A 22,500-nucleotide genomic window follows, 5' to 3' on the forward strand; every position below is an offset into this window, starting at 1 on the left:
CCACAGGTAACTTCCACAAAGCTGTGAACGATCTGAGAGACAAGGCAAGAAGGGCCTTCTATGCCATCAAAAGGAACATAAAATTTGCCATACCAATTAGGATCTGGCTAAAAATACTTGAATCAGTTATAGAACCCATTGCCCTTTATGGTTCTGAGGTCTGGGGTCCGCTCACCAACCAAGAATTCACAAAATGGGACAAACACCAAATTGAGACTCTGCATGCAGAATTCTGCAAAAACATCCTCCGTGTACAACGTAAAACACAAAATAATGCATGCAGAGCAGAATTAGGCCAATACCCGCTAATTATCAAAATCCAGAAAAGAGCCGTTAAATTCTATAACCACTTAAAAGGAAGCGATTCCCAAACCTTCCATAACAAAGCCATCACCTACAGAGAGATGAACTTGGAAAGAGTCCCCTAAGTAAGCTTGTCCTGGGGCTCTGTTCACAAACACAAACAGACCCCACACAGCCCCAGGACAACAACAACAACAACACAACTAGACCCAACCAAATCACGAGAAAACAAAAAGAGAATTACTTGACACATTGGAAAGAACAAACAAAAAAACAGAGCAAACTAGAATGCTATTTGGCCCTAAACAGAGAGTACACAGTGGCAGAATACCTGACCACTGTGACTGACCCAAACTTAAGGAAAGCTTTGACTATGTACAGACTCAGTGAGCATAGCCTTGCTATTGAGAAAGGCCGCCGTAGGCAGACCTGGCTCTCAAGAGAAGACAGGCTATGTGCACACTGCCCACAAAATGAGGTGGAAACTGAGCTGCACTTCCTAACCTCCTGCCAAATGTATGACCCTATTAGAGACACATATTTCCCTCAGATTACAGCGATCTACAAAGAATTCGAAAACAAATCCAATTTTGATAAACTCCCTTATCTACTGGGTGAAAAACCACAGTGTGCCATCACAGCTGCAAGATTTGTGACCTGTTGCCACAAGAAAAGGGCAACCAGTGAAGAACAAACACCATTGTAAATACAACCCATATTTATGTTTATTTATTTTCCCATTTGTACTTTAACTATTTGCACATTGTTACAACACTGTATATATACATAATATGACATTTGAAATGTCTTTATTCTTTTGAAACTTCTGAGTGTAATGTTTACTGTTAATATTTATTGTTTATTTCACTTTTGTTTACTATCTACTTCACTTGCTTTGGCAATGTTAACACACGTTTCCCATGCCAATAAAGCCCTTAAATTGAAAAATTGAAATTGAGAGAGAGAGAGAGCGAGAGAGAGAGAGAGAGAGAGAGAGAGAGAGAGAGAGAGAGAGAGAGAGAGAGGAGGGCAACATGCTGTATCAGAGAGAGAGAGAGGAGTGCTACATGCTGTATCAGAGAGAGAGAGGAGTGCTACATGCTGTATCAGAGAGAGAGAGAGGAGTGCTACATGCTGTATCAGAGAGAGAGAGAGGAGGGCAACATGCTGTATCAGAGAGAGAGAGAGGAGGGCTACATGCTATATCAGAGAGAGAGAGAGAGAGGAGGGCAACATGCTGTATCAGAGAGAGAGAGAGAGAGGAGGGCAACATGCTGTATCAGAGAGAGAGAGAGGAGGGCTACATGCTGTATCAGAGAGAGAGAGAGGGGAGTGCTACATGCTGTATCAGAGAGAGAGAGAGAGAGGAGGGCAACATGCTGTATCAGAGAGAGAGAGAGGAGGGCTACATGCTGTATCAGAGAGAGAGAGAGGGGAGTGCTACATGCTGTATCAGAGAGAGAGAGAGAGAGGAGGGCAACATGCTGTATCAGAGAGAGAGAGAGGAGGGCTACATGCTGTATCAGAGAGAGAGAGAGGGGAGTGCTACATGCTGTATCAGAGAGAGAGAGGAGGGCAACATGCTGTATCAGAGAGAGAGAGAGGAGGGCTACATGCTGTATCAGAGAGAGAGAGAGAGAGGAGGGCAACATGCTGTATCAGAGAGAGAGAGAGGAGGGCAACATGCTGTATCAGAGAGAGAGAGAGGAGGGCAACATGCTGTATCAGAGAGAGAGAGAGGAGGGCAACATGCTGTATCAGAGAGAGAGAGAGGAGGGCTACATGCTGTATCAGAGAGAGAGAGAGGAGGGCTACATGCTGTATCAGAGAGAGAGAGAGGAGGGCTACATGCTGTATCAGAGAGAGAGAGAGGAGGGCAACATGCTGTATCAGAGAGAGAGAGAGGAGTGCTACATGCTGTATCAGAGAGAGAGAGAGGAGGGCTACATGCTGTATCAGAGAGAGAGAGAGAGAGAGAGAGAGAGAGAGAGAGAGAGAAGGGCTACATGCTGTATCAGAGAGAGAGAGAGGAGGGCTACATGCTGTATCAGAGAGAGAGAGAGGAGGGCTACATGCTGTATCAGAGAGAGAGAGAGGAGGGCAACATGCTGTATCAGAGAGAGAGAGAGGAGTGCTACATGCTGTATCAGAGAGAGAGAGAGGAGGGCAACATGCTGTATCAGAGAGAGAGAGAGGAGGGCTACATGCTGTATCAGAGAGAGAGAGAGAGGAGGGCAACATGCTGTATCAGAGAGAGAGAGAGGAGGGCTACATGCTGTATCAGAGAGAGAGAGAGGAGGGCTACATGCTGTATCAGATAGAGAGAGAGAGAGGAGGGCTACATGCTGTATCAGAGAGAGAGAGAGGAGGGCTACATGCTGTATCAGAGAGAGAGAGAGGAGGGCTACATGCTGTATCAGAGAGAGAGAGAGGAGGGCTACATGCTGTATCAGAGAGAGAGAGAGAGAGGAGGGCAACATGCTGTATCAGAGAGAGAGAGAGGAGTGCTACATGCTGTATCAGAGAGAGAGAGAGGAGGGCTACATGCTGTATCAGAGAGAGAGAGAGGAGGGCTACATGCTGTATCAGAGAGAGAGAGAGAGAGGAGGGCAACATGCTGTATCAGAGAGAGAGAGAGGAGTGCTACATGCTGTATCAGAGAGAGAGAGAGGAGTGCTACATGCTGTATCAGAGAGAGAGAGAGGAGGGCTACATGCTGTATCAGAGAGAGAGAGGAGTGCTACATGCTGTATCAGAGAGAGAGAGAGGAGGGCTACATGCTGTATCAGAGAGAGAGAGAGGAGGGCAACATGCTGTATCAGAGAGAGAGAGAGGAGTGCTACATGCTGTATCAGAGAGAGAGAGAGGAGGGCTACATGCTGTATCAGAGAGAGAGAGAGGAGGGCAACATGCTGTATCAGAGAGAGAGAGAGAGGAGGGCCCACCTGCTCCAGCATGTCCTTGGGCAGATCCTCGTGTTCGTCCATAGTCAGTATGGCCCTCTTGATCTCCTCATTGGTCAGCTTCAGCCTGCAACACAACAGCATCATCATTACCACAGAGGACTACTGTACATCACATCTAAAATGGTCAATAGGAGAGGACACCAGTTTTACCAGTTAATGTCTTGTTATTGATGTGTTTACAGTTTGTTTTAACATCCATGTTATGTACTGTTCTATATGTGTCGCCTCACACAATAATCAGTAAGTCAATTTAGAGTTGTAGTATCCATTTTGAAAATCACTGTAAGTGTCAGTCATAAAGAGAGTAAAGTCACGAGCTAAATAACCTGTCCCGAACACTTAGCAGTTGCAGAAACAAAGAGTCAATGTTTTAAGCTACTAGCCCCCAGCCAGCCTGAGAGAGCAGGTGGCAGACAGCCTGAGCCTGAACACTGAGACTCCACTGGCACACCAACACAATCATCATGTGCCAGGAAACCAATGAACACACAGTTAGTTCTAAAAGACTTGGGCAGAAACACAGGGTAGCTCTCCACACACACACGAACAGACACACACACACAAGGCTGTAAAGGAGCTAGTCCTGAAGCACTAGCCTACCACCGCAGACCACGGTGCTTTCTGGCAGGACTTTGGATGTCTCACATTCAGCATGCCTGATTTAGACACACACTAATGACAGAGCAATTAAGGTTCAGTTATGACAATATTATTAAATACATATATGCCTTATTCAAAGTGTTGGCTAAGAGTAAAAAGGCATGTTAATGCATAACTTATCTCACTTTGCATATTTTCAGGTCTGCAAGTTGGCAAAAGGAATGAACCACCATTTGTAACCATAAAAATTGAATGAGACAGGAAGCAATAAAAATAGCTGAATCCCTTAAACTTCTAAGTTTCATTCACAGTTGTTAAATTGAGAATGATAGCTACATGAAATTAACTTTGTAGAAAAGACACAGCCCTCTTTGTTTGTGGTTGCTGCCATGGAGACCAGGGAGGACAGTAATGAAACAGAAAATAGTTCCTGACCAACATTATTCCATTACAAAAATACATATATCATTCTTGGCTGCACTTGATGCTTAAACACATCGTCAAATATGAAACATTTTCTCTCAACTCGAGTCGAAATTGATGTAAATACATAATTGCTCAAATGGTAGAGTAAATCTGCATTTAATGTAACTTGGCTGTGTACAGTAACAGAGGTGTGTGTGTGTGTGTGTGTGTACGTGCATGTGCATACATGCGTGTGATGAGAGAGCCATTTCAAGCACCCATCAGATGGATACAATCACAATAAGTGATCTCCACTACTATAAGTAGGACATACTTCTGCCATGTTGTCATGGGGTAAAAACTGTCAATTACTAACCGAGAGAGGAGGATGTTACAGTTCTGGGCTCTGCGACCGTCGATGACTGACAGCTCCTTGACCTTCTTGGAGGTCACTGTGTCATCTTCAGACTCTTTCTGGACGGAGAACATTTGGGAGGGAGGGAAGAGTTGGAACATGAACAGTAATCCTCAGTGGATTACATCCAACAGCTGAACTTCACGTTGCATTCATATAAACACACAATATTATATCATTTATCATACTTAGGCACTTTTGGATGAAGGCTAGCATGCAGAACACAACAACGTCTTGTTGTACTACTGTATATGACCTTAAATGACACACTAACCGAGCTAGAGTTTGACTGCGTTACTGTTTAATAAACACACAATTGTATATCATTCATCACACTTAAGCACTTTTGTATGGAGTATTTGCTGAACGCAGTAAAATCTTGTGACTACATGACCTTAAAATTACTTTCTCTGGGAGAAAGAGCCACACCCAGTACACCAGGGTTGTATTCATTAGGGCACACTCAGCAAAACATTTTGCAACGGAAAACAAAAATGAGCGTTTCTTATGATATAAGTCCATGTAATCCCTCCCTGTTTCAGTCAGTTTTCATTTAGTTCCTAATGAATACGGACCATGAATAACAGTGCCCCAAGGCTGTTTGGTGGAGAGCTGTGGCTGACTCACATCTGCATACTTTTTAGCTGTTGAACAACGGCAATGGGAACAAGTGTTTTTATTAAGGCTTCTTCCATTTCCCCACCTGCTGTCTCATATTATCTCCATAAAAACGATGGTGCATAGTAACCGGTCAACAACAGGCAAATAGACACCAGATAGGGACACACACACACACATAAACACAAAAAGACTAGACACAATACCCATATGCATGCACCATAAACCTTAACAAAAGCCCAAGATGCACAGGAGACCACAGTATGAACATAAAACAGCAAATTGTTACTCTGACTGGGTCAGTATTTGAAACTGCCAAATGGAGGGCAGCTGGGAAACAGGCTGTGTGAAATGGTGTGTTTGGTGAATAAGTGCATGTGTTTATTTGGGGGGCTTCACTCAAAGAATACAGGAGAGATTTGTTTTTGGAAAAAGGATATCTGGCACTTTTTATAGTTGCAAGACTCCAGCTGCTTGCAGAATTGACTGCGTGCCACAAAACCAATTTGGCTAATTATGCACAGAAACATCTTGAAATGGTAACCAATAAAACTGAAATAGTTCATTCAAACAACGTGGTAGTGTGTTTAGAAGTATATTCTAAAAAGACATCATCTAGCTATTGACTGAAAGAATGAATGCACAGAAACACTGAGGCTGCAGGAAGACATTTCACCTATCGACACAGACACACACACACACACACACACAGAAATACACACACACACACAGAAATACACACACACAGAGAAATACACACATGCCCACCAATCCCCATGCAGACATAAACAGGACAGAGTCGAGTGAGAGAGAGAGAGAGAGAAGCGTACGATGAAGGACGGTAACGAGCATGAAGACAGACACGTCGCAAAGGCAGAGCAGGGTAAAGGTCACATAGAGAGGTCAGAGGTCACTCACCTTATTGTTCAATGTTAAGAAGTCCTAAACAGGCGAATGGGCAGAAAGCAAGGAAGATGCAGCATTCATTATTATTAATTACAAGATGCAGTAGGCTATGTATGGTGAATTACAGCAAAAAAAGGGCCAGCTCAGCAGATCAGTGATGCATTTGTTTGTGAGGACAAGCAGAATCCTGAGTAGCAGAGTGAGTCAGAGATGCAAATAACTGTGTTCAGACACATCATAGACAGCATGGCTTAAAACTCATAAAGTCCTTATAAGACTAAAGGAATTCCATGCAACTTTATTTGTACCCTTAAGGGCAGTTAGTAATGGGAATAGGGCCCTAGTATAACCTTTACAATCACAGTCTTATTAGGTTGGTTATGGGAAAAGCTATCTGGAGGATTTCAATTGAACTACAGTAGACAATGTGGACATATAGAGGCTTAGTGAAATATGCCTCACTTCGCATGCAGCACTAGTAAACTATCCAAGGACCATGTTATCAGTATGGCTACTTCCTGTTGCAAACATTCCTGTTATGTCTGGTTCCCCATAACACTCACAAGGTACAGTGAGGGAAAAAATTATTTGATCCCCTGCTGATTTTGTACGTTTGCCCACTGACAAAGACATGATCAGTCTATAATTTTAATGGTAGGTTTATTTGAACAGTGAGAGACAGAATAACAACAACAAAATCCTGAAAAACGCATGTCAAAAATGTTATACATTGATATGCATTTTAATGAGGGAAATAAGTATTTGACCCCCTCTCCATCAGAAAGATTTCTGGCTCCCAGGTGTCTTTTATACAGGTAATGAGCTGAGATTAGAAGCACACTCTTAAAGGGAGTGCTCCTAATCTCAGCTTGTTACCTGTATAAAAGACACCTGTCCACAGAAGCAATCAATCAATCAGATTCCAAACTCTCCACCATGGCCAAGACCAAAGAGCTCTCCAAGGTTGTCAGGGACAAGATTGTAGACCTACACAAGGCTGGAATGGGCTACAAGACCATCGACAAGCAGCTTGGTGAGAAGGTGACAACAGTTGGTGCGATTATTTGCAAATGGAAGAAACACAAAATAACTGTCAATCTCCCTCGGCCTGGGGCTCCATGCAAGATCTCACCTCGTGGAGTTGCAATGATCATGAGAACGGTGAGGAATCAGCCCAGAACTACACGGGAGGATCTTGTCAATGATCTCAAGGCAGCTGGGACCATAGTCACCAAGAAAACAATTGGTAACACACTACGCCGTGAAGGACTGAAATCCTGCAGCGCCCACAAGGTCCCCCTGCTCAAGAAAGCACATATACAGGCCCGTCTGAAGTTTGCCAATGAACATCTGAATGATTCAGAGGAGAACTGGGTGAAAGTGTTGTGGTCAGATGAGACCAAAATTGAGCTCTTTGCCATCAACTCAACTCGCCATGTTTGGAGGAGGAGGAATGCTGCCTATGACCCCAAGAACACCATCCCCACCGTCAAACATGGAGGTGGAAACATTATGCTTTGGGGGTGTTTCTGCTAAGGGGACAGGACAACTTCACCGCATCAAAGGGACGATGGACGGGCCACGTACCGTCGAATCTTGGGTGAGAACCTCCTTCCTTCAGCCAGGGCATTGAAAATGGGTCGTGGATGGGTATTCCAGCATGACAATGACCCAAAACACACAGCCAAGGCAATAAAGGAGTGGCTCAAGAAGAAGCACATTAAGGTCCTGGAGTGGCCTAGCCAGTCTCCAGACCTTAATCCCATAGAAAATCTGTGGAGGGAGCCTCGAAACCTTAATGACTTGGAGAAGATCTGCAAAGAGGAGTGGGACAAAATCCCTCCTGAGATGTGTGCAAACCTGGTTGCCAACTACAAGAAACGTCTGACCTCTGTGATTGCCAACAAGGGTTTTTCCACCAAGTACTAAGTCATGTTTTGCAGAGGGGTCAAATACTTATTTCCCTCATTAAAATGCAAATCAATTTATAACATTTTTGACATGTGTTTTTCTGGATTTTTTTGTTGTTATTCTGTCTCTCACTGTTCAAATAAACCTACCATTAAAATTATAGACTGATCATGTCTTTGTCAGTGGGCAAATGTACAAAATCAGCAGGGGATCAAATACTTTTTTTCCCTCACTGTAGATGACTAATTTGAACAGACCTAAAAAAGATAGCCTGGTCCCAGATCTGTTTGTGCTGTCTTGCCAATCCTTATGGTCATTGTCATCCTAGGTGTTGGCAAGACAGCACAAACTGATCTGAGACCAGGCTATTAAAAAAAGCACTGTAATGGCCTGATATCCTTCTGAGCCAGTTCCAGACAATGTGTTGAGAAGTGCTGCTGGAAGGATTCAGTTACGGAGTGCAATGGCATGCATGTGTTTATCACTAGCAAGCAGTATTTGCTGGAACAGCATGGTCGGTGGCCATGGAAACGCTCCGAGTAGTTACATGCAAATTGATTTGGGGTCTTGTATCTTGTCCTTAAGGGTGAATTGCTATATACTGAAATGCCATTTCCCTACAGTAATACTTTGGTATTTAGGTGTTAGACTGTACCTGCTGTCTCTGGTATGCAGAGAAGGTCTTCTCGATGTCCTCAAGGTCCAGGATTTTGAAAACCTTGATGTCATCGACGTCCGTCCACACAGTGCCCTCCAGCTTATTCTGCAACAAATCAAAACAGCCCCCATCCATAACTAAGACTGTAATAGCTGAGTCAATTACAACACAGGCCATACATACACCCCTGGAACTCTAAAGGTTACTACAACAACATAAAAACACACCCAGGGCTTGTTTGCTATATTGATTTCATGCCATTGTGCAAACAATGCAAGAGATAAAGCATTGGGCCTTCCTTATCCTTCATTACCCCTGGCCACTGAGGTGTAACTACAAAAAAAACTATTTTCTGTCTGCCTCAGCAGCACAACAATCACTCCCTCTGTTATGGACAGAGATGCACAAAACATGTCCCAAATGGCACCCTATTCCCTACTAAGTGCATTAATTTTGATCAGGGTCCATAGGGCTGGTCAAAATTAAGGGCTGGTACCTGACTAAGCAGCACTCACTGACCTCAGCCAGCTTGGCCCAGTTGAATGACTTGAGTGGGTTGGAGGGCTGGGGGATGTTCTTCTTCTTAAGCCCAGGTCCCATTGGAGCTCCAGGGGGAGGAGGGAGACCGAAGGGAGCCATGCCCGGAGGCGGTGGGGGTCCACCGGGTGGAGGGGGTGGTGGTGGTGGTGGAGGCATGCCCTGAGTGAGTGGTAGAGGGGCTGGGGGCATGCCAGCCTGCATGGGAGGTGGGGGTATGGGACCTCCAGGGGCCCCAGGTATGAATGGAGGACCACCAGGAACACTTGGATTTGGTCTCTGAAAACGATGGGAGACATTGGGATGTACATTCGATTAGTACTGGACGTACTACAACATTATCTATGTTCCATAATAGAAATCCTAGAAACACTCTGTACTAGCTAGAGCAGTTCTAATCAACATATATTGACTTGGAAGAACATCACAAGGCAATGTTGTTGTGTGGATGTTCATGTCTAACTGTGCTCTAATCAAACATCCTGTGTATCCGCTCCTAAACTGAGCTAAGGGGAAAACCATGCGGTTTGGACAGTGAAGGACGCTGGCTAGCTAGTTTTGCAAGCTATTTACCAAGGACAGCAACCGCTGTCATCTGGAGGACTATTGAAAATGTGTTATTGTTTTGGTCTTTGCACAGTTGAATTATTTAGGCCATGTGTTGTTTACTTCAATTCAGCTTTTAGCTGTGAATGTGTTTGTTTGATGTTTGAACAGAACCACAATACAAATATGTTTTTAACGTTTCCTTTTTATCCTCAAAGGTTTTTGTTGCATTGTATCCACATTTGTGGTTGTATTTGAGTTTTTAAATTGTCAAATAAATCCGAAAGAAGACATTAGCCTGGTCCCAAATCTGTCGCGCTGTATAGCCAACTCCTATGGTTGTTGTTTAGCATGACAATGACCATAGGAGTTCGCAAGACAGCATAAACAGATCTGGGAACAGACTACGAGGACAGAGGCCATGTTTGATATTCAACTGTGCCATAACCAAAACATTGTGCATTTATTCCTGATTGGAAAAGCTAAAGGGAGGAGGAGGATGTAAAGATGTGATTGTGTAACGTGAAATTACAATGCATTTTCTAATGCAATTGTATTTTCTATGTTTTTCTATGGAGTCTTGGAAGATTAGCCCTATCGTGAACTAGAACAGAGATCTAAACAAACAAACGTACAGTGCTGAGGTCATGCAGCTGGGCGGAGAGGTCGGCCACTTGCTGCTTGACCTGCTTGTGCTCACTGGACTCTTTCTCCAGCTTCTCCTTCATCTTATTCAGCGTCTGCATCATGTCCTCCTTCTCCTGGGTCTTGGCGTCACATTCACGTTCCTTCTTGTCAAACTTCTGCTGCAGCTCATGGTGGTCTGAGAAATCAGACCAGTTCAGACCAGATCAGATCAAACCAGACCAGACCAGATCAGAGCACACCAGATCAAACCAAACCAGACCAGACCAGAGCAGTCAGCAGTATGATGATACACAGTACAGGAGGGTCTGCCTTTCGACAGTTCCATTGCTAATAGAAACCAGAGACCATTAGTGTGTGTACCTTTTCTCATTTTCTCAGCCTGTTCTTTCCACTGTTTGACTTCATTCTCGTTAACCAGCCTGAGCAAAAGAACAGAGGAGGTTAGGCTAGGTATCTGAGGTATTAAGACATCACAACACCACTGCACAATCCCACTAGGCATTACATCCCACTGAGGTTAGGCATAGGCTTAGTTATAAAAACAGATTAATTAGACAAGTCATTGGTGATCAGAGTTAACAACAGGGAACCTGTAAGCTTCTTCTAAACCTAACCAGAGACAGTCAGACTTTATACCCAGAGTCTGATTGAGATTTGCAAGAGGCAGCTGCAGGGGGTTGACTGACGTTTCTGTCTATGTGTGTTTGGAAATGTACATCTCACTGACTTCTTCATCCAAAAACCAGATCAAAGTGCTTTCACTATGGATTAAGAGTTTGGGATTATATTTCCAAAAACAAATTATGAAAATCCCGGTAAAATCCACAAAATGACTTGCTGATTTGTGGCGAGTATTAAGGGATCAGGGTATTCATGCTAGACCAGCAGATAGTATTGAAAAGGATTGTAAAATGAAGGAGATCATGGGAAATACAGATATATAGAAATGCTATGATTTACATTTAGTATTTGTGATGTACAGTACCTTGATCAAGAGTGATTATGATTATGGCCACTGTATTAAGCCGAGGATAAGATGAACTCATGAGTGAATATACAGTACAGATTTTAGTCATGATCACCATATTTGGGTTTAAAGCCATTTCTAGAACGAAGCATGTTAAATAACACATGGAGATTTACGATGAAGACAGTCGGTGCTCTGCCGTGCGAGGTGGGGAGGACGTCAAACCGACTCAAACATGTCAAAACATTTATCCCCCTCTTGTTCCTCTCCTCTCACTCACATTCGCACCACGTTCTTCACGTTGAAGTTCTCCAGAGGGGTGACGTCAGGGTCATGACCTTTGTCGTTCTGCAGGACGATCTGCTGGACGATACGGTCCAGGAGGAGCCAGTACTGCACCGTGTTCCCACTACGCTTGTCTGTGAGAAAAGAAGAGATCACTTTATTAATACACAAATGGAACATTTGATTGCACCAGCCAATGCATACGCAACAATGAAGACCTAGGGCCTGTTTACTGAACACAAACTAAGTATAGTCCTGGAGTAAAACGCATGTTCAATGGAGATTGTCCATTGAGAGTGCTTCTTAGTCCAGTACTAGGCTAAATCCATGTCCGGGAAACAGTACCATACACATAGCAACACATTAAGGAGATAGTCTAAGTGGAGAGATCAGGCTGAAGTCAGCTCCCTCAGGACAACATAACCATAGCTAAAGCAATGTGGAGGAACAACATTACCGCTATAATGTAGAAAGTTCTTATCGACAGATAGAATACCTTCTAGAGAGAAATACCTCACATAGGCAGAATTCCAACAATAATTTCCAGATATTTAGAACTCCCTAGAGAGGACGTAATTTTAACATCCGTCCTAAAAAGGCATTAAAAACACTGATTTATAACCACTTTGGATCCCTCTGAGAAAAAAAACTGTCCAGTTCTCAAAGATATAAAATGAGGAGAGGTCTGAAGAGTCTTGGTGAACTCAAACAACTTTAGAGAAATGGCGGACGGCAAGCAGCACTTACAAGGCATAAGGAGACAGTGTTGTAAGACAGATATAAAGTGTGGGTGTGCATCTGTGTGGCTCATCTTCTTCTTTATGAGTTCAAACACTTGTGTGGCACTTTTTGTGTCAATGTGCACCTGCAACAACAACAACAATGTGATATTAGTGGACAGAGAAATGACCATTGTAAACTACATGTACTGTATAGGTCAATCGTTACTCACGGTGTCAAAGCGTTTTGCCAAAGACAGTTCATCCTCGTTTCTCAGCATCTCAAAGAAGTCCAAATGCCTGGAAGACAACAAACACCTCATGGTCAGACACAATCTACTGCAGTTGGGTATGACAGTGTGGTCTAGATCTGAAATGTACTATACCAGTCTTGACTTCACTCACCTGTCTAACGTTGAGTTGTCGTGGGACCTCAGTTTATCGATGACCGGCTGGATGCCCAACATAAGGAACTCGTACCTCAGGTGAATTCTGAACTCAAAGCTTGACTGCGGAGTACAGTACACATAGCAGTTAAGACTCTCTGAAGACAACCAACACGACCATAAGAGGGTAAAGACTTAGAGAGGAAGAGGAGCCCTCACCTCCCCTGCTCCCTGACTGAGCACTGCATTGATGAAGGACATGATGGCTGTTTTCAGATTGACCTCGTCCCTGTAGCGCCCCGTACTCTTGTCCAGGTCATTCAGCAGAGTCTAAGACAGGAGCATAGGAGAGAAAGAAGGACTAAGCATCAGTACAGACATTGTTATTCTAGGTGTATGGACATAAGAAAAACATTGCTGTGGTCGCAAACACAACACTATTTAGAGTGACGCCTGAAAGTTCAATATGTTGAGTGAATGAGACCATGCAACATAACTCTGGGACAGTCTTAACACAGGGTTAAGGAAAGCCTTGGGGTAACACATTACAGTGTGAAAATCCCTAGTGAACGCTTGGCTACAGTGATGTCTATGAGGTATAGGTGTCTGTCCCTCCACCTGGAAGCGAGTCCTTTCGCATGCAAACTTCTGGTAGTGCAGCATGGCCTCCAGGATCTTCCTGTGGCCTCCTGGCACCAGACAAACAGCGCCCATGATCTCCAGCACCGCCACCTTGGTCTTGACGTTCTCAGTGGCCAGGCTCTGGGCAATGATGTTGATGCTCTCTGTGTGAGAGAGCACATGGGAGCGGCCCTGGGAGTTGTTCATCAGAGCCTTGATGCAGCCGATCAGCGACGTGTGGATCTGGGATTCGGTGGTCTCGTAGTCCATGCTCTTCAGGAAGTTCAGGATGCAGGTTAGGCCGTCCAGGTCGATGAACCGCGTCACAAACCTTTAGAGGAAGAGGAGGATTGAGGTTAAAGGTCAGAGACAGAAGCAGCATCGAAATGGCACCCTATTCCCTATGTAGTACACGATTTATGACCAGAGCCCTATGAGCCCTGGTCAAATGTAGTGCACTACGTAGAGAATAGGATGCAATTTTGGATGGACCCAGAAACAGATAACATTTACTATAAATACCATTCTGTTCCTGAACAATACACAATCAGTGACTACTACACCCCTCTTTTACTTTGACGAGAGAAACTAATTTCGTAGTTGACTGCGTTTCATTAGAAAATGGAGAGATGGAAGCTATAAACATTAGTGACAGGTGTATGGGAGTGTGCGTGCGTCTGTTCGTATGCATGTTCAATATAAGCTAGTGGAATTGAACAGTGGAAAAATAAACATCTTTAGCCAGCAGTCAAGCACCATTTAGCACAATAACACAGGCTGGAGGAAAACAGAGAAAGCACATTGGTTACAGACTACCATAACACTTGGGAGGGGTTAGAGGTCAGAGGTGAGAAGGGCAGTGTTGACCTAACCTCTGGAGGACCTTAAGGAGAAGACGTATTATGCCACGTGTGTGTGTGTGTGTGTGTGTGTGTATGTGTGTGTGTGTGTGTGTGTGTGTGTGTGTGTGTGTGTGTGTGTGTGTGTGTGTGTGTCTGGCTAGTCTATTATGTGTGGGCTACAGGGCTGTAATATCATATTAGTGCAGTGGTGTTTGGACTGGAGAGGGAAGTGGCAGCATAATGAATGAGCTGGGGCTGTTGAATGGCTCTCAACACGAAGTCTAGCCTATTGATGAATCATATTAGATCACTCTAATGACGATGAATGGACTCTGGGAGACTCTAAGCACAGTGAATTAACCCAACCTCCTTTGTGCAAATAGCAGACTCACTAAGGCATTCTCTGCACTGTTGGGAAGTGCCTGTAAGTAAGCATTTCACTGTTAGTCTACACCTGTTGTCTACGAAGCATGTGACAAATAACATTTGATTTGATTTGTCATCCTCTATTATGACTTATAGAAAATAGAATATGAGTTTATCAGAATTAATGACTCAGAAAATAAAAGGAAACTCTATATCATGTTATCTACATGGATATTATTACAATGGGTCCTTCTCACAAGCAAGGCTATCCAGTGAAGTAACGTCACACTGCAATTCTTCAGTTTTCGGCCTTCGGTTTCACAAACACATACTGTACATAGCGCACATCATAACTGAATGCATGCATATGAGAACAAGTATGCATGAAAAGGAGCATGAGTGTATCAGTGTCACTGGTATACCTCATGGGTTGAGTCCTTAGAGCGGTCTTCAAGCTCTCTATGGTCTTGTTCCTCTCTTCCTCATCCTCCATTTCCAGAGCAATAAGAGTCTTCCTCTGTTGATGAAAACATTGAGAAAACTTGTTAGACGAGAAGACTCAATGACAATGTACTCACTTATCAAACTCAAATTATGTCCCGCAAGGCTCTGTTCTAGGACCATTACGGTTCTCTCTTTGTTCCCAGGCCAGATGAACTTTGACCCCCTGACCTATGATTCACGGTGCTAGGAAGGAACCTGCTCAGTAAACTAGTATCCCTGGCTGTAGACCAACAGCAGGCAGCTCTTATCCCATTATCCCAGCAGCCCACTGCTAGTTCCTTCACGGATACATGACTGGAGTTCATTTCCTCTACAGGGTCTGGCGCAGGCTACACACTGTATTAACAGTTAGAGGTTAGGGATCCAACCAGAAGCTCTCACCTGCCAGCCCTAGTGCTACTCTACTGCCCTGGGAAAATGATTATAAAATAGCCCACAGGGTTCCCCCTCCCAGGACTACTGCCTCAGCTCCAGAGGAAGTGTGTGGAGATTTAATACCACACCTCCAGGGTGTGAGAATCCTTTGAGGTAACACAGGTTAACTTCATCAGCTTGTCAAATAGTGCATGTTCAGGTGGACAAGCCTTCTCAGGTCATCATCATTTTCAATACCTTACCAGGTTAAATAAAGGTCATACTAAATAAAGGTATCTTTGACTAATATAATAGTGTGAGGGTTTTCATAGTTGTTTACAGATGCAAGACATATCTAGCGTTATAAAAAGACACACACACAGATCCCCCCTCCTATAAAACTAATTGATATTACCCCCCCTAATTTACTCCAATTTCCCAAAGATTTAGCATCAGACCATAAGCTTTTAGAGAGATGCCCGTAGCGGCTAGTGGAACACCCAAATCACATGTCTACAGCATGTCTTCATGGTTGGCTGGTTGTTGTGCATTACAGATTGGGTATTTGATGAGGGGAGAAGGACACTTACAGCAGCCATGGAATTCAACTGGTCGATGTAGAACTCTGGCCAGCTAGTCGCACCTTTGCTCTCTTCTCCCTCCTGAAAACAGACAGACAAAGGGTTAGATACAACACACACACACGTTCACACACATACTCACACACACACATACTCACACACACACATACTCAGGCAGACACAGAACTACACACACACCTTCCTCCACCACCACATTCACTCCTACATTTTCCTTGACCATCATATCATCCTGACATCCAAACCCTGTATTGAACAGTACAGTACAAAGCCTGAGAACAGAGCATTCCTCCAAGGCCTAATAACCCCCATATAAACCAACCCACTGGTGTGTAATTGCTGCTGAACTCCTACCAGTGACAATGGAAGCGTGTGAACTGGACTGCCCTCAGTCATTTCCAGCCCAGTCTCCCTTTGAGAACACAACCACACCATATATGTACTCTCAGGCTCTCACCTGGCTCTCTGTCTCACATATACTGTATAAGGTTTCTGTGTAGCCTCAGCTCAGCTCAGCTCAGAGATTCTCATAAATCCCCTGTGTATCACTGGAGAGGAATTAGGCTCAAGTGGTCCATTTTGTCTGAGGTTTTTGGCTGAGCATGAACAGTCTAGAGTGATGTCCAGTACATGCCTTCTCCCTCCTTAGTTATGGGTTCTCAACAGATGGTAGCATTTGCTTTCTATAAAGGTTGATGATCTGAAACAATGCCATCGTACATTCACTGCAATGACCAGGACAAGACATATATCGAGACCAGCCTTCATTACACATGTTCTCTCAAACATTCTTCCACAATCATTTCAAAAGAGAAATTCTTCCAGATGCCATTTTTTCTCCCTGCTGAGGGGTTAGTAACTCAGATTCCCATCCATCCTTATCACATGAGCAATGAGATTATAAGGACGGAACCAGGCTATATTTCAAGCAGCTGAATTCTGGCAGCTGAAGGCAGCTAAATTCAGTGTCCTTGTTCCATTATTGTCCAGTCCACTTGTAATTGAAGCCCCCACAGGTGTGGTTAGGTAATCAGATTGACTGGGCTTCTTAATTTAACTACCCAGCTGATCTATCTCTCCACAGTGGCTTTTCTCACAGGCTTAGTAAAGGTCAACACAATATCCCATTAAAGGGGTCCAGAAAGCAGACACATCCTCTGTGAAAACAAAGGAGCTGGAGCTATCTCTCCCTGATGAGGGGTTAGTAACTCAGATTCCCATCCATCCTCATCACATGAGCAATGAGATTATAAGGATGGAACCAGGCTATATTTCAGGCAGCTGAATTTATTAAATGGTTGAGTAGATCTTCATTCAAAAATAATATACCTTAAGGGTAAGAGAGGGCCTTTCAGCAATCAGTATGCTCCAATCACCAATTCCCTGATGCATGAGGGTCAAGTTGGACAACATGAAGGTCACAGCTGTGTGGTAGCAAGGCGCACATTGATTAGCATCCATCATGAACCACGGAAAGTCCAGTGCAGGACCATAGATACAAGCCAGGGATACACTCACAGATGGAGGCCAAAGAGTGGGTCAGCAGGAATGAGGAGTGGGTCAGCAGGAATGAGGTCAGTAGTTGTGCTGCTATATCTCCCAGTACTTACTGGAAGACTGGTAAGCTGGGGCTCTCTAAGTAGGTCAATAAGACATCACAGAGAACGCTAAAAAGAACCCCACATTCACCCCCTTGGCAGTTGGGGCTGGTAGATTCAGGTAAAGTGGCGGTGAGATCTAGTCTACAATCCAAACTGAATATTGCTTGATTTCACTATTGAGTCACTTCACCGATCAGCAGTAGTGAAACAGAGCAGTTTGGATCCCAGACTAGGTGAGAACCGTGACGTTATTGAGACAAGACGTGTACACTGGACATTAATGTTATGTAATATGACAGGAAGTGAATAAGCTCTACCTTGGCTCGGAGAAACCAACACCTGCTATTGGCTACTGGCCATGCCACTCAGAGCACAACATGGAGAAGACAGCTGCCTACTGGTCGACAGACAGCAGCTGCACTGGCGTTTCTATGGCAGCACAGCAGTACTCTCTCTCTCTCTCTTAACGAGGTCTTACAGGGCAGGACATGCCAGACAACAGAAACCCACCAATTACAGAGCTGTTACAGACCAGGGGGGACCTCACATTCAGCCAAACCCTATCCTTTATGAAGTCAATCCCATGCAATACCTCACTGGATAAAACGTTGTTGTTTAGGTTAGGTCTGTGTGTTAGAGGCATGACATCAGTATGTACTTTAATACGGCATGTCAGCCAGTCTTCTATATTCATAGAATTCACTAGTGAGATTTATGATCTACAGTCGGTCATGATAGATGAGAACGTCCTTCCAGGAAATGTATCCAATCCATTAAAGGGGAACAGCACAACTCCCCAACGATGGGGTTAAGTTCCTATTAGAGCGCTGCAACACCAGCGGAGGGCTTTGATGTGTTGACTAGGCTGAATTGGGGTTAGGGCACGGAGGTGGGGAGTGGAGGGGGACGGGGGGGCTGTGTTGGCCCCATGTTCTGTCTGGCAGCAATGATAAAAGAGCTCTTTCACAGAGACTTAGAGGATAGATCTGCTCTCTCTCACTGCCTGACCACTCACACACCCTCTCTCTCACCGTCTCTCTCTCTCTCTATCACACTGCTCTCTCTTTCCATCTCTCCATCCCCCTCTCCCTCTCTCTCCCTCTCGCTCTTCCTGCCACTCTCTCTCACTCACTCTCCCTCCCTCCCTCCCTCTCCCCTCCCTCCCTCTCCCCTCCCCTCCCCTCCCCTCCCCTCTCTCTCTCTCTCTCCCATGCCCTCCCCCTCCCTCTCTCTCCCTCTTCTCTCACTCTCTCGCAGTCCAGCTGCAAAACCAGCTCATTTGTTTCAATCGCAATGAAAATATTTCCCAAACACTAGCAGAGCTCAGCAGACATTCCCTCTAGATACTGTAGATAATGTACACAGAGAGAGAGAGAGATGCACACACACACACACTCTCAGGCATACTCTCTCTCACGCAAACACAGTGCAGACAGAAACAAAACACATTGAGGTTACACGCACACTAACTACTAGTCAAGTGGCCTTAAACGTACCTTCTTCTTGCTGCAGTACATCTGCCATTTCTTCTCAGCTGGCAGGGCGAACATGACTTCCCTGTGTTTCCCTGACAGGTCCAGCTCATCCTGCAGAGAGAGAGAGGAACAGAGTACTGTCTTAGTGGGATATTAGGCACCTCCATGTCTGACACACTTTCATGAACTTGTGGTAAGAGGGACTACCTAATCTTTCCTGATCCATGGAAAACTCGTATTATGCTAATTGTAAGCTGATCCAGTGTTCTTAAGTGATCTTGGCTTTGTGATTTCTCACAAGATTTTGTTTTCGCTTTCAAACTGGTTTCGTGAGTAAGACAGAAAGCGGATTGATCAAGCTAAAGATATGAGAAGATGTGCTGATAATAGAAAGATACATTATGAACTCAAATGCTCCATCTGTGTGTGTCTGCTGTTCCCTGCATCTAAACCAGCCTGCAGCGTCATTGATCCACTGTCTGCTCTCTGTGTCTGTTACCAATCATGACCACTTACAGCCAAACATCCATTGTCCCTGCAATATCAGATTAATATTGACATCCCATAGAATTCCATTGGAAAGATTCCGGACAGGACGGCTGCCAAGTGGGATATCAATTATTACATTAAGAGCGACCCTACAACACCCTATTTCAATGACAACAACCATAATGCATCAGCATTCCTGCCTGAACTGGATCATTCTCAAACGATATGTTTGGGTGCAAATACATCAACTTCATGTGCAAGTTATTATTAACAGCCAGGTCAACTATCTCTCTTCATAACAGCACTGTGATGACTGGAGGAGGTGGAGGAGAGGAGTGAAAAAATTAATGGTTTTGACCAACAGACAGCATGAAATGTGGCTAACATAAAACCAATCTAAACAGAGTAGCAATAGCAGAGCAGATAGTCCAGTGTGAACAACAGGCATACCAGAGAGAAAACGTCACTGCCAGATGCCACATCTCTTCTCCAGGTCTGCCAAGCTACAGGCCTGATCTTATCCAGACGAGCCCTATGGAGTCCCAAGTCAGAGAGACAACTGGCTGGTACATCAACGGACGGAGGGACGGCCGGACGGACAGAATGGAGGACTGAAATAACAGAGATAACTAGAGCGTTTCCTCAATCGTTTAGCTGCCAACCTTTGAAGTAATATAAATAACTTAAAAGAGAAGAACAAACACAGGTCTCACTATGTATCCTGTATTCTTCTTCTTCTTTCAAAGATGGTTGGCAACATCCCCTCGTCTATCAGCGTTTTGGAATATTTTCTTCCGTTTCGTGCTCACTGAACATGGCCCAAGCCATATTTCCCTCGTCCTGAGGCATAGAGCCAGGGTGTTTACCAGACTAGGGTTTAGGCTGACACTGTTTGACATCTCTGTTTTGGCCCATTGTGAGAGGTCCCGTCAGGACACAATGGCTGCAGATGGGTTCTCTGCAGGAGGCCTGTTTGGCCAGTGCCAGGGACGAGTGACTCGGCAGAGCGCGTGCAGCCCTGCGAGGCGAGGGGCCCAACCGTACCACTGGCTGCTCTGCTGGCTGCTGCTGGGGGGGGACAGGCACTGTCACGCGCTGGTGGCCCCTGCCTGCACAGACGCTCACCGGCCCCCTGCTCAATGGAGTCTGCAGATCTAAATGAAGACGGGCTGTATGGTCTCACTCACAGCTGTTAACCCTTTAATGGATAATTAGTGAGAGGAACCAGAATATCACAGAGAGGTTTGGTCACAGAGAGGTTGGGATTATTAGGATGAGGACTAGGAAGAAGCCATTCTCTATCTTTATAGAGGCATGAGCACTGACCCGATTGACCATACAAACAGGACGCCATGGGCCTCTGAGCTTTCTGAACGGTCCTTTATCTGAAATACTGTATGGTTGATGTGCAGAGAGCAGTCTACATGTGTTTTAGTGTACTCAAGCTAGTAGTAAAGCACCTTTATATTGCAGTCAAGAAACATTGATTTGGCTGGAAACAAGCAAACATAGAGTATATCAGAGAACATATAGTATATCAAAAGCGAGCCCCTCCCTCAGTGAGTATTTATGAGTCAATAACACAGCCAGGCCCTGGAAACAGAGTTGAAGTAAAGCAAGTGCAGACCTGGCCGCTTCGCCTTCCAACATGGCAGCCGTCCACGTATCCCTCACATGTGATTAAGCTAGTTAAATACTTCACAGTCCTGAAAGCTTTTGATTAGATTGTAATCATGTAATAAATGAAAGCCAAACGAAAACATTTACGTCCAACGCAATCATTTTGTTTAAAAGTCATTGTCAACAAGAGTGCTTTTTATGGCAAGATCCCTTTACTAGTCATCTACATTTTATTTATAGTGTAGAGCTGAACTAACTACCAACCAGCAGCTCTGTATGGGGGAGAGAGGCAGAGTAGAGAGAGACAGAGAGACAGACAGAGAGACAGATGACAGGAAGACAGACAGAGAGCGAGAGAGAGACGAGAGAGAGACAGAGACAGAGAGACAAGAGAAAGAAAGAGAGAGAGAGAGAGAGACAAGAGAGAGAGAGCGAGAGAGAGAGACAGAGACAGAGACAGAGAGACAGAGAGCAAGATTAAGCTTGTCAGCATGGCAGTGGGCCAAGCCCAGTCCAGGAACAGTACGTACCACAAGCTCAGAGAACATGGCATCCAGCTCCTCCTCAGGCGGCATGGGCAGGGATGGCGCCATGGTCTGTAGGGTGAAGTTACTGTCATGGCGGAGGCGGTAGGTGATCTCCGGGTGATCACTCCCTTTAAAACAGCAGAATATATCGGAGAGGCCCCGCCCTGGACGCTTGCGAGGGGCCATGACTTGGCAGTGGCGGGGTCTGGGCCCTTTCTAGGGAACGTTACCGTCTCTCACAACGGCTCCCTATAGAAGGAGACAGGGGGAAACTGTTAGTGGAATACATGGTCGGAGTGGTTTCACCAGGAATATGTCTTCCCCAGGGCGTGGTGTATGTCACTCAAATGTGGGTGGCTGAGTTCCAAAACACAGGCCTAAATGTACTGTTACACAACCAGATCCAACAATGAGTCGAGGTAAAGAGACACAGAGAGTCCCATGTCAATGGGAGAGAGCCATCACTGGATTATTGGCTTCTCTATAGAGAAAACACAGTGAAACACTACAGATAATATGAGAGAGTCTGATTGATTCAGAGAATTAGATAAAAGCATGTTTTTTAACAAGCCAGCCCTTCATCATCATGTGCTTCACATTGTAGGGCTCCTTCCTTTCTCCCTTACTCCTTT

At 44.7% G+C, this 22,500-nt stretch overlaps 1 protein-coding gene across 6 annotated transcripts in view; it reads right to left on the reverse strand.

Moving 5' to 3' along the window:
- The window catches only part of LOC311102962 (disheveled-associated activator of morphogenesis 1-like), a 70,793-nt gene that overhangs the window by 19,512 nt on the left and 28,781 nt on the right, over nt 1-22,500 (reverse strand). For 5 of the 6 annotated variants that reach the window (XM_084144461.1, XM_084144462.1, XM_084144460.1 and 2 more), the window contains 17 exons: nt 21,872-22,117; nt 19,254-19,343; nt 16,148-16,219; nt 15,122-15,216; nt 13,489-13,822; nt 13,090-13,200; nt 12,890-12,993; nt 12,718-12,784; nt 12,513-12,630; nt 11,761-11,899; nt 10,874-10,932; nt 10,501-10,688; nt 9,302-9,598; nt 8,780-8,887; nt 6,226-6,249; nt 4,651-4,748; nt 3,249-3,333 (listed from right to left, as the gene is read on the reverse strand). In XM_084144461.1, the coding sequence (XP_084000587.1) occupies nt 3,249-3,333; nt 4,651-4,748; nt 6,226-6,249; nt 8,780-8,887; nt 9,302-9,598; nt 10,501-10,688; nt 10,874-10,932; nt 11,761-11,899; nt 12,513-12,630; nt 12,718-12,784; nt 12,890-12,993; nt 13,090-13,200; nt 13,489-13,822; nt 15,122-15,216; nt 16,148-16,219; nt 19,254-19,343; nt 21,872-22,054 (2,172 nt within the window). In that variant the 5' untranslated portion in view covers nt 22,055-22,117. The remainder of the gene's footprint in view (nt 1-3,248; nt 3,334-4,650; nt 4,749-6,225; nt 6,250-8,779; nt 8,888-9,301; nt 9,599-10,500; nt 10,689-10,873; nt 10,933-11,760; nt 11,900-12,512; nt 12,631-12,717; nt 12,785-12,889; nt 12,994-13,089; nt 13,201-13,488; nt 13,823-15,121; nt 15,217-16,147; nt 16,220-19,253; nt 19,344-21,871; nt 22,118-22,500) is intronic. The other variant, XM_084144464.1, reaches the window with a different exon arrangement.

Source organism: Coregonus lavaretus (assembly GCF_964263955.1).
Source record: "Coregonus lavaretus genome assembly, chromosome: 27".
NCBI classification, from domain to species: Eukaryota; Metazoa; Chordata; class Actinopteri; order Salmoniformes; family Salmonidae; genus Coregonus; species Coregonus lavaretus.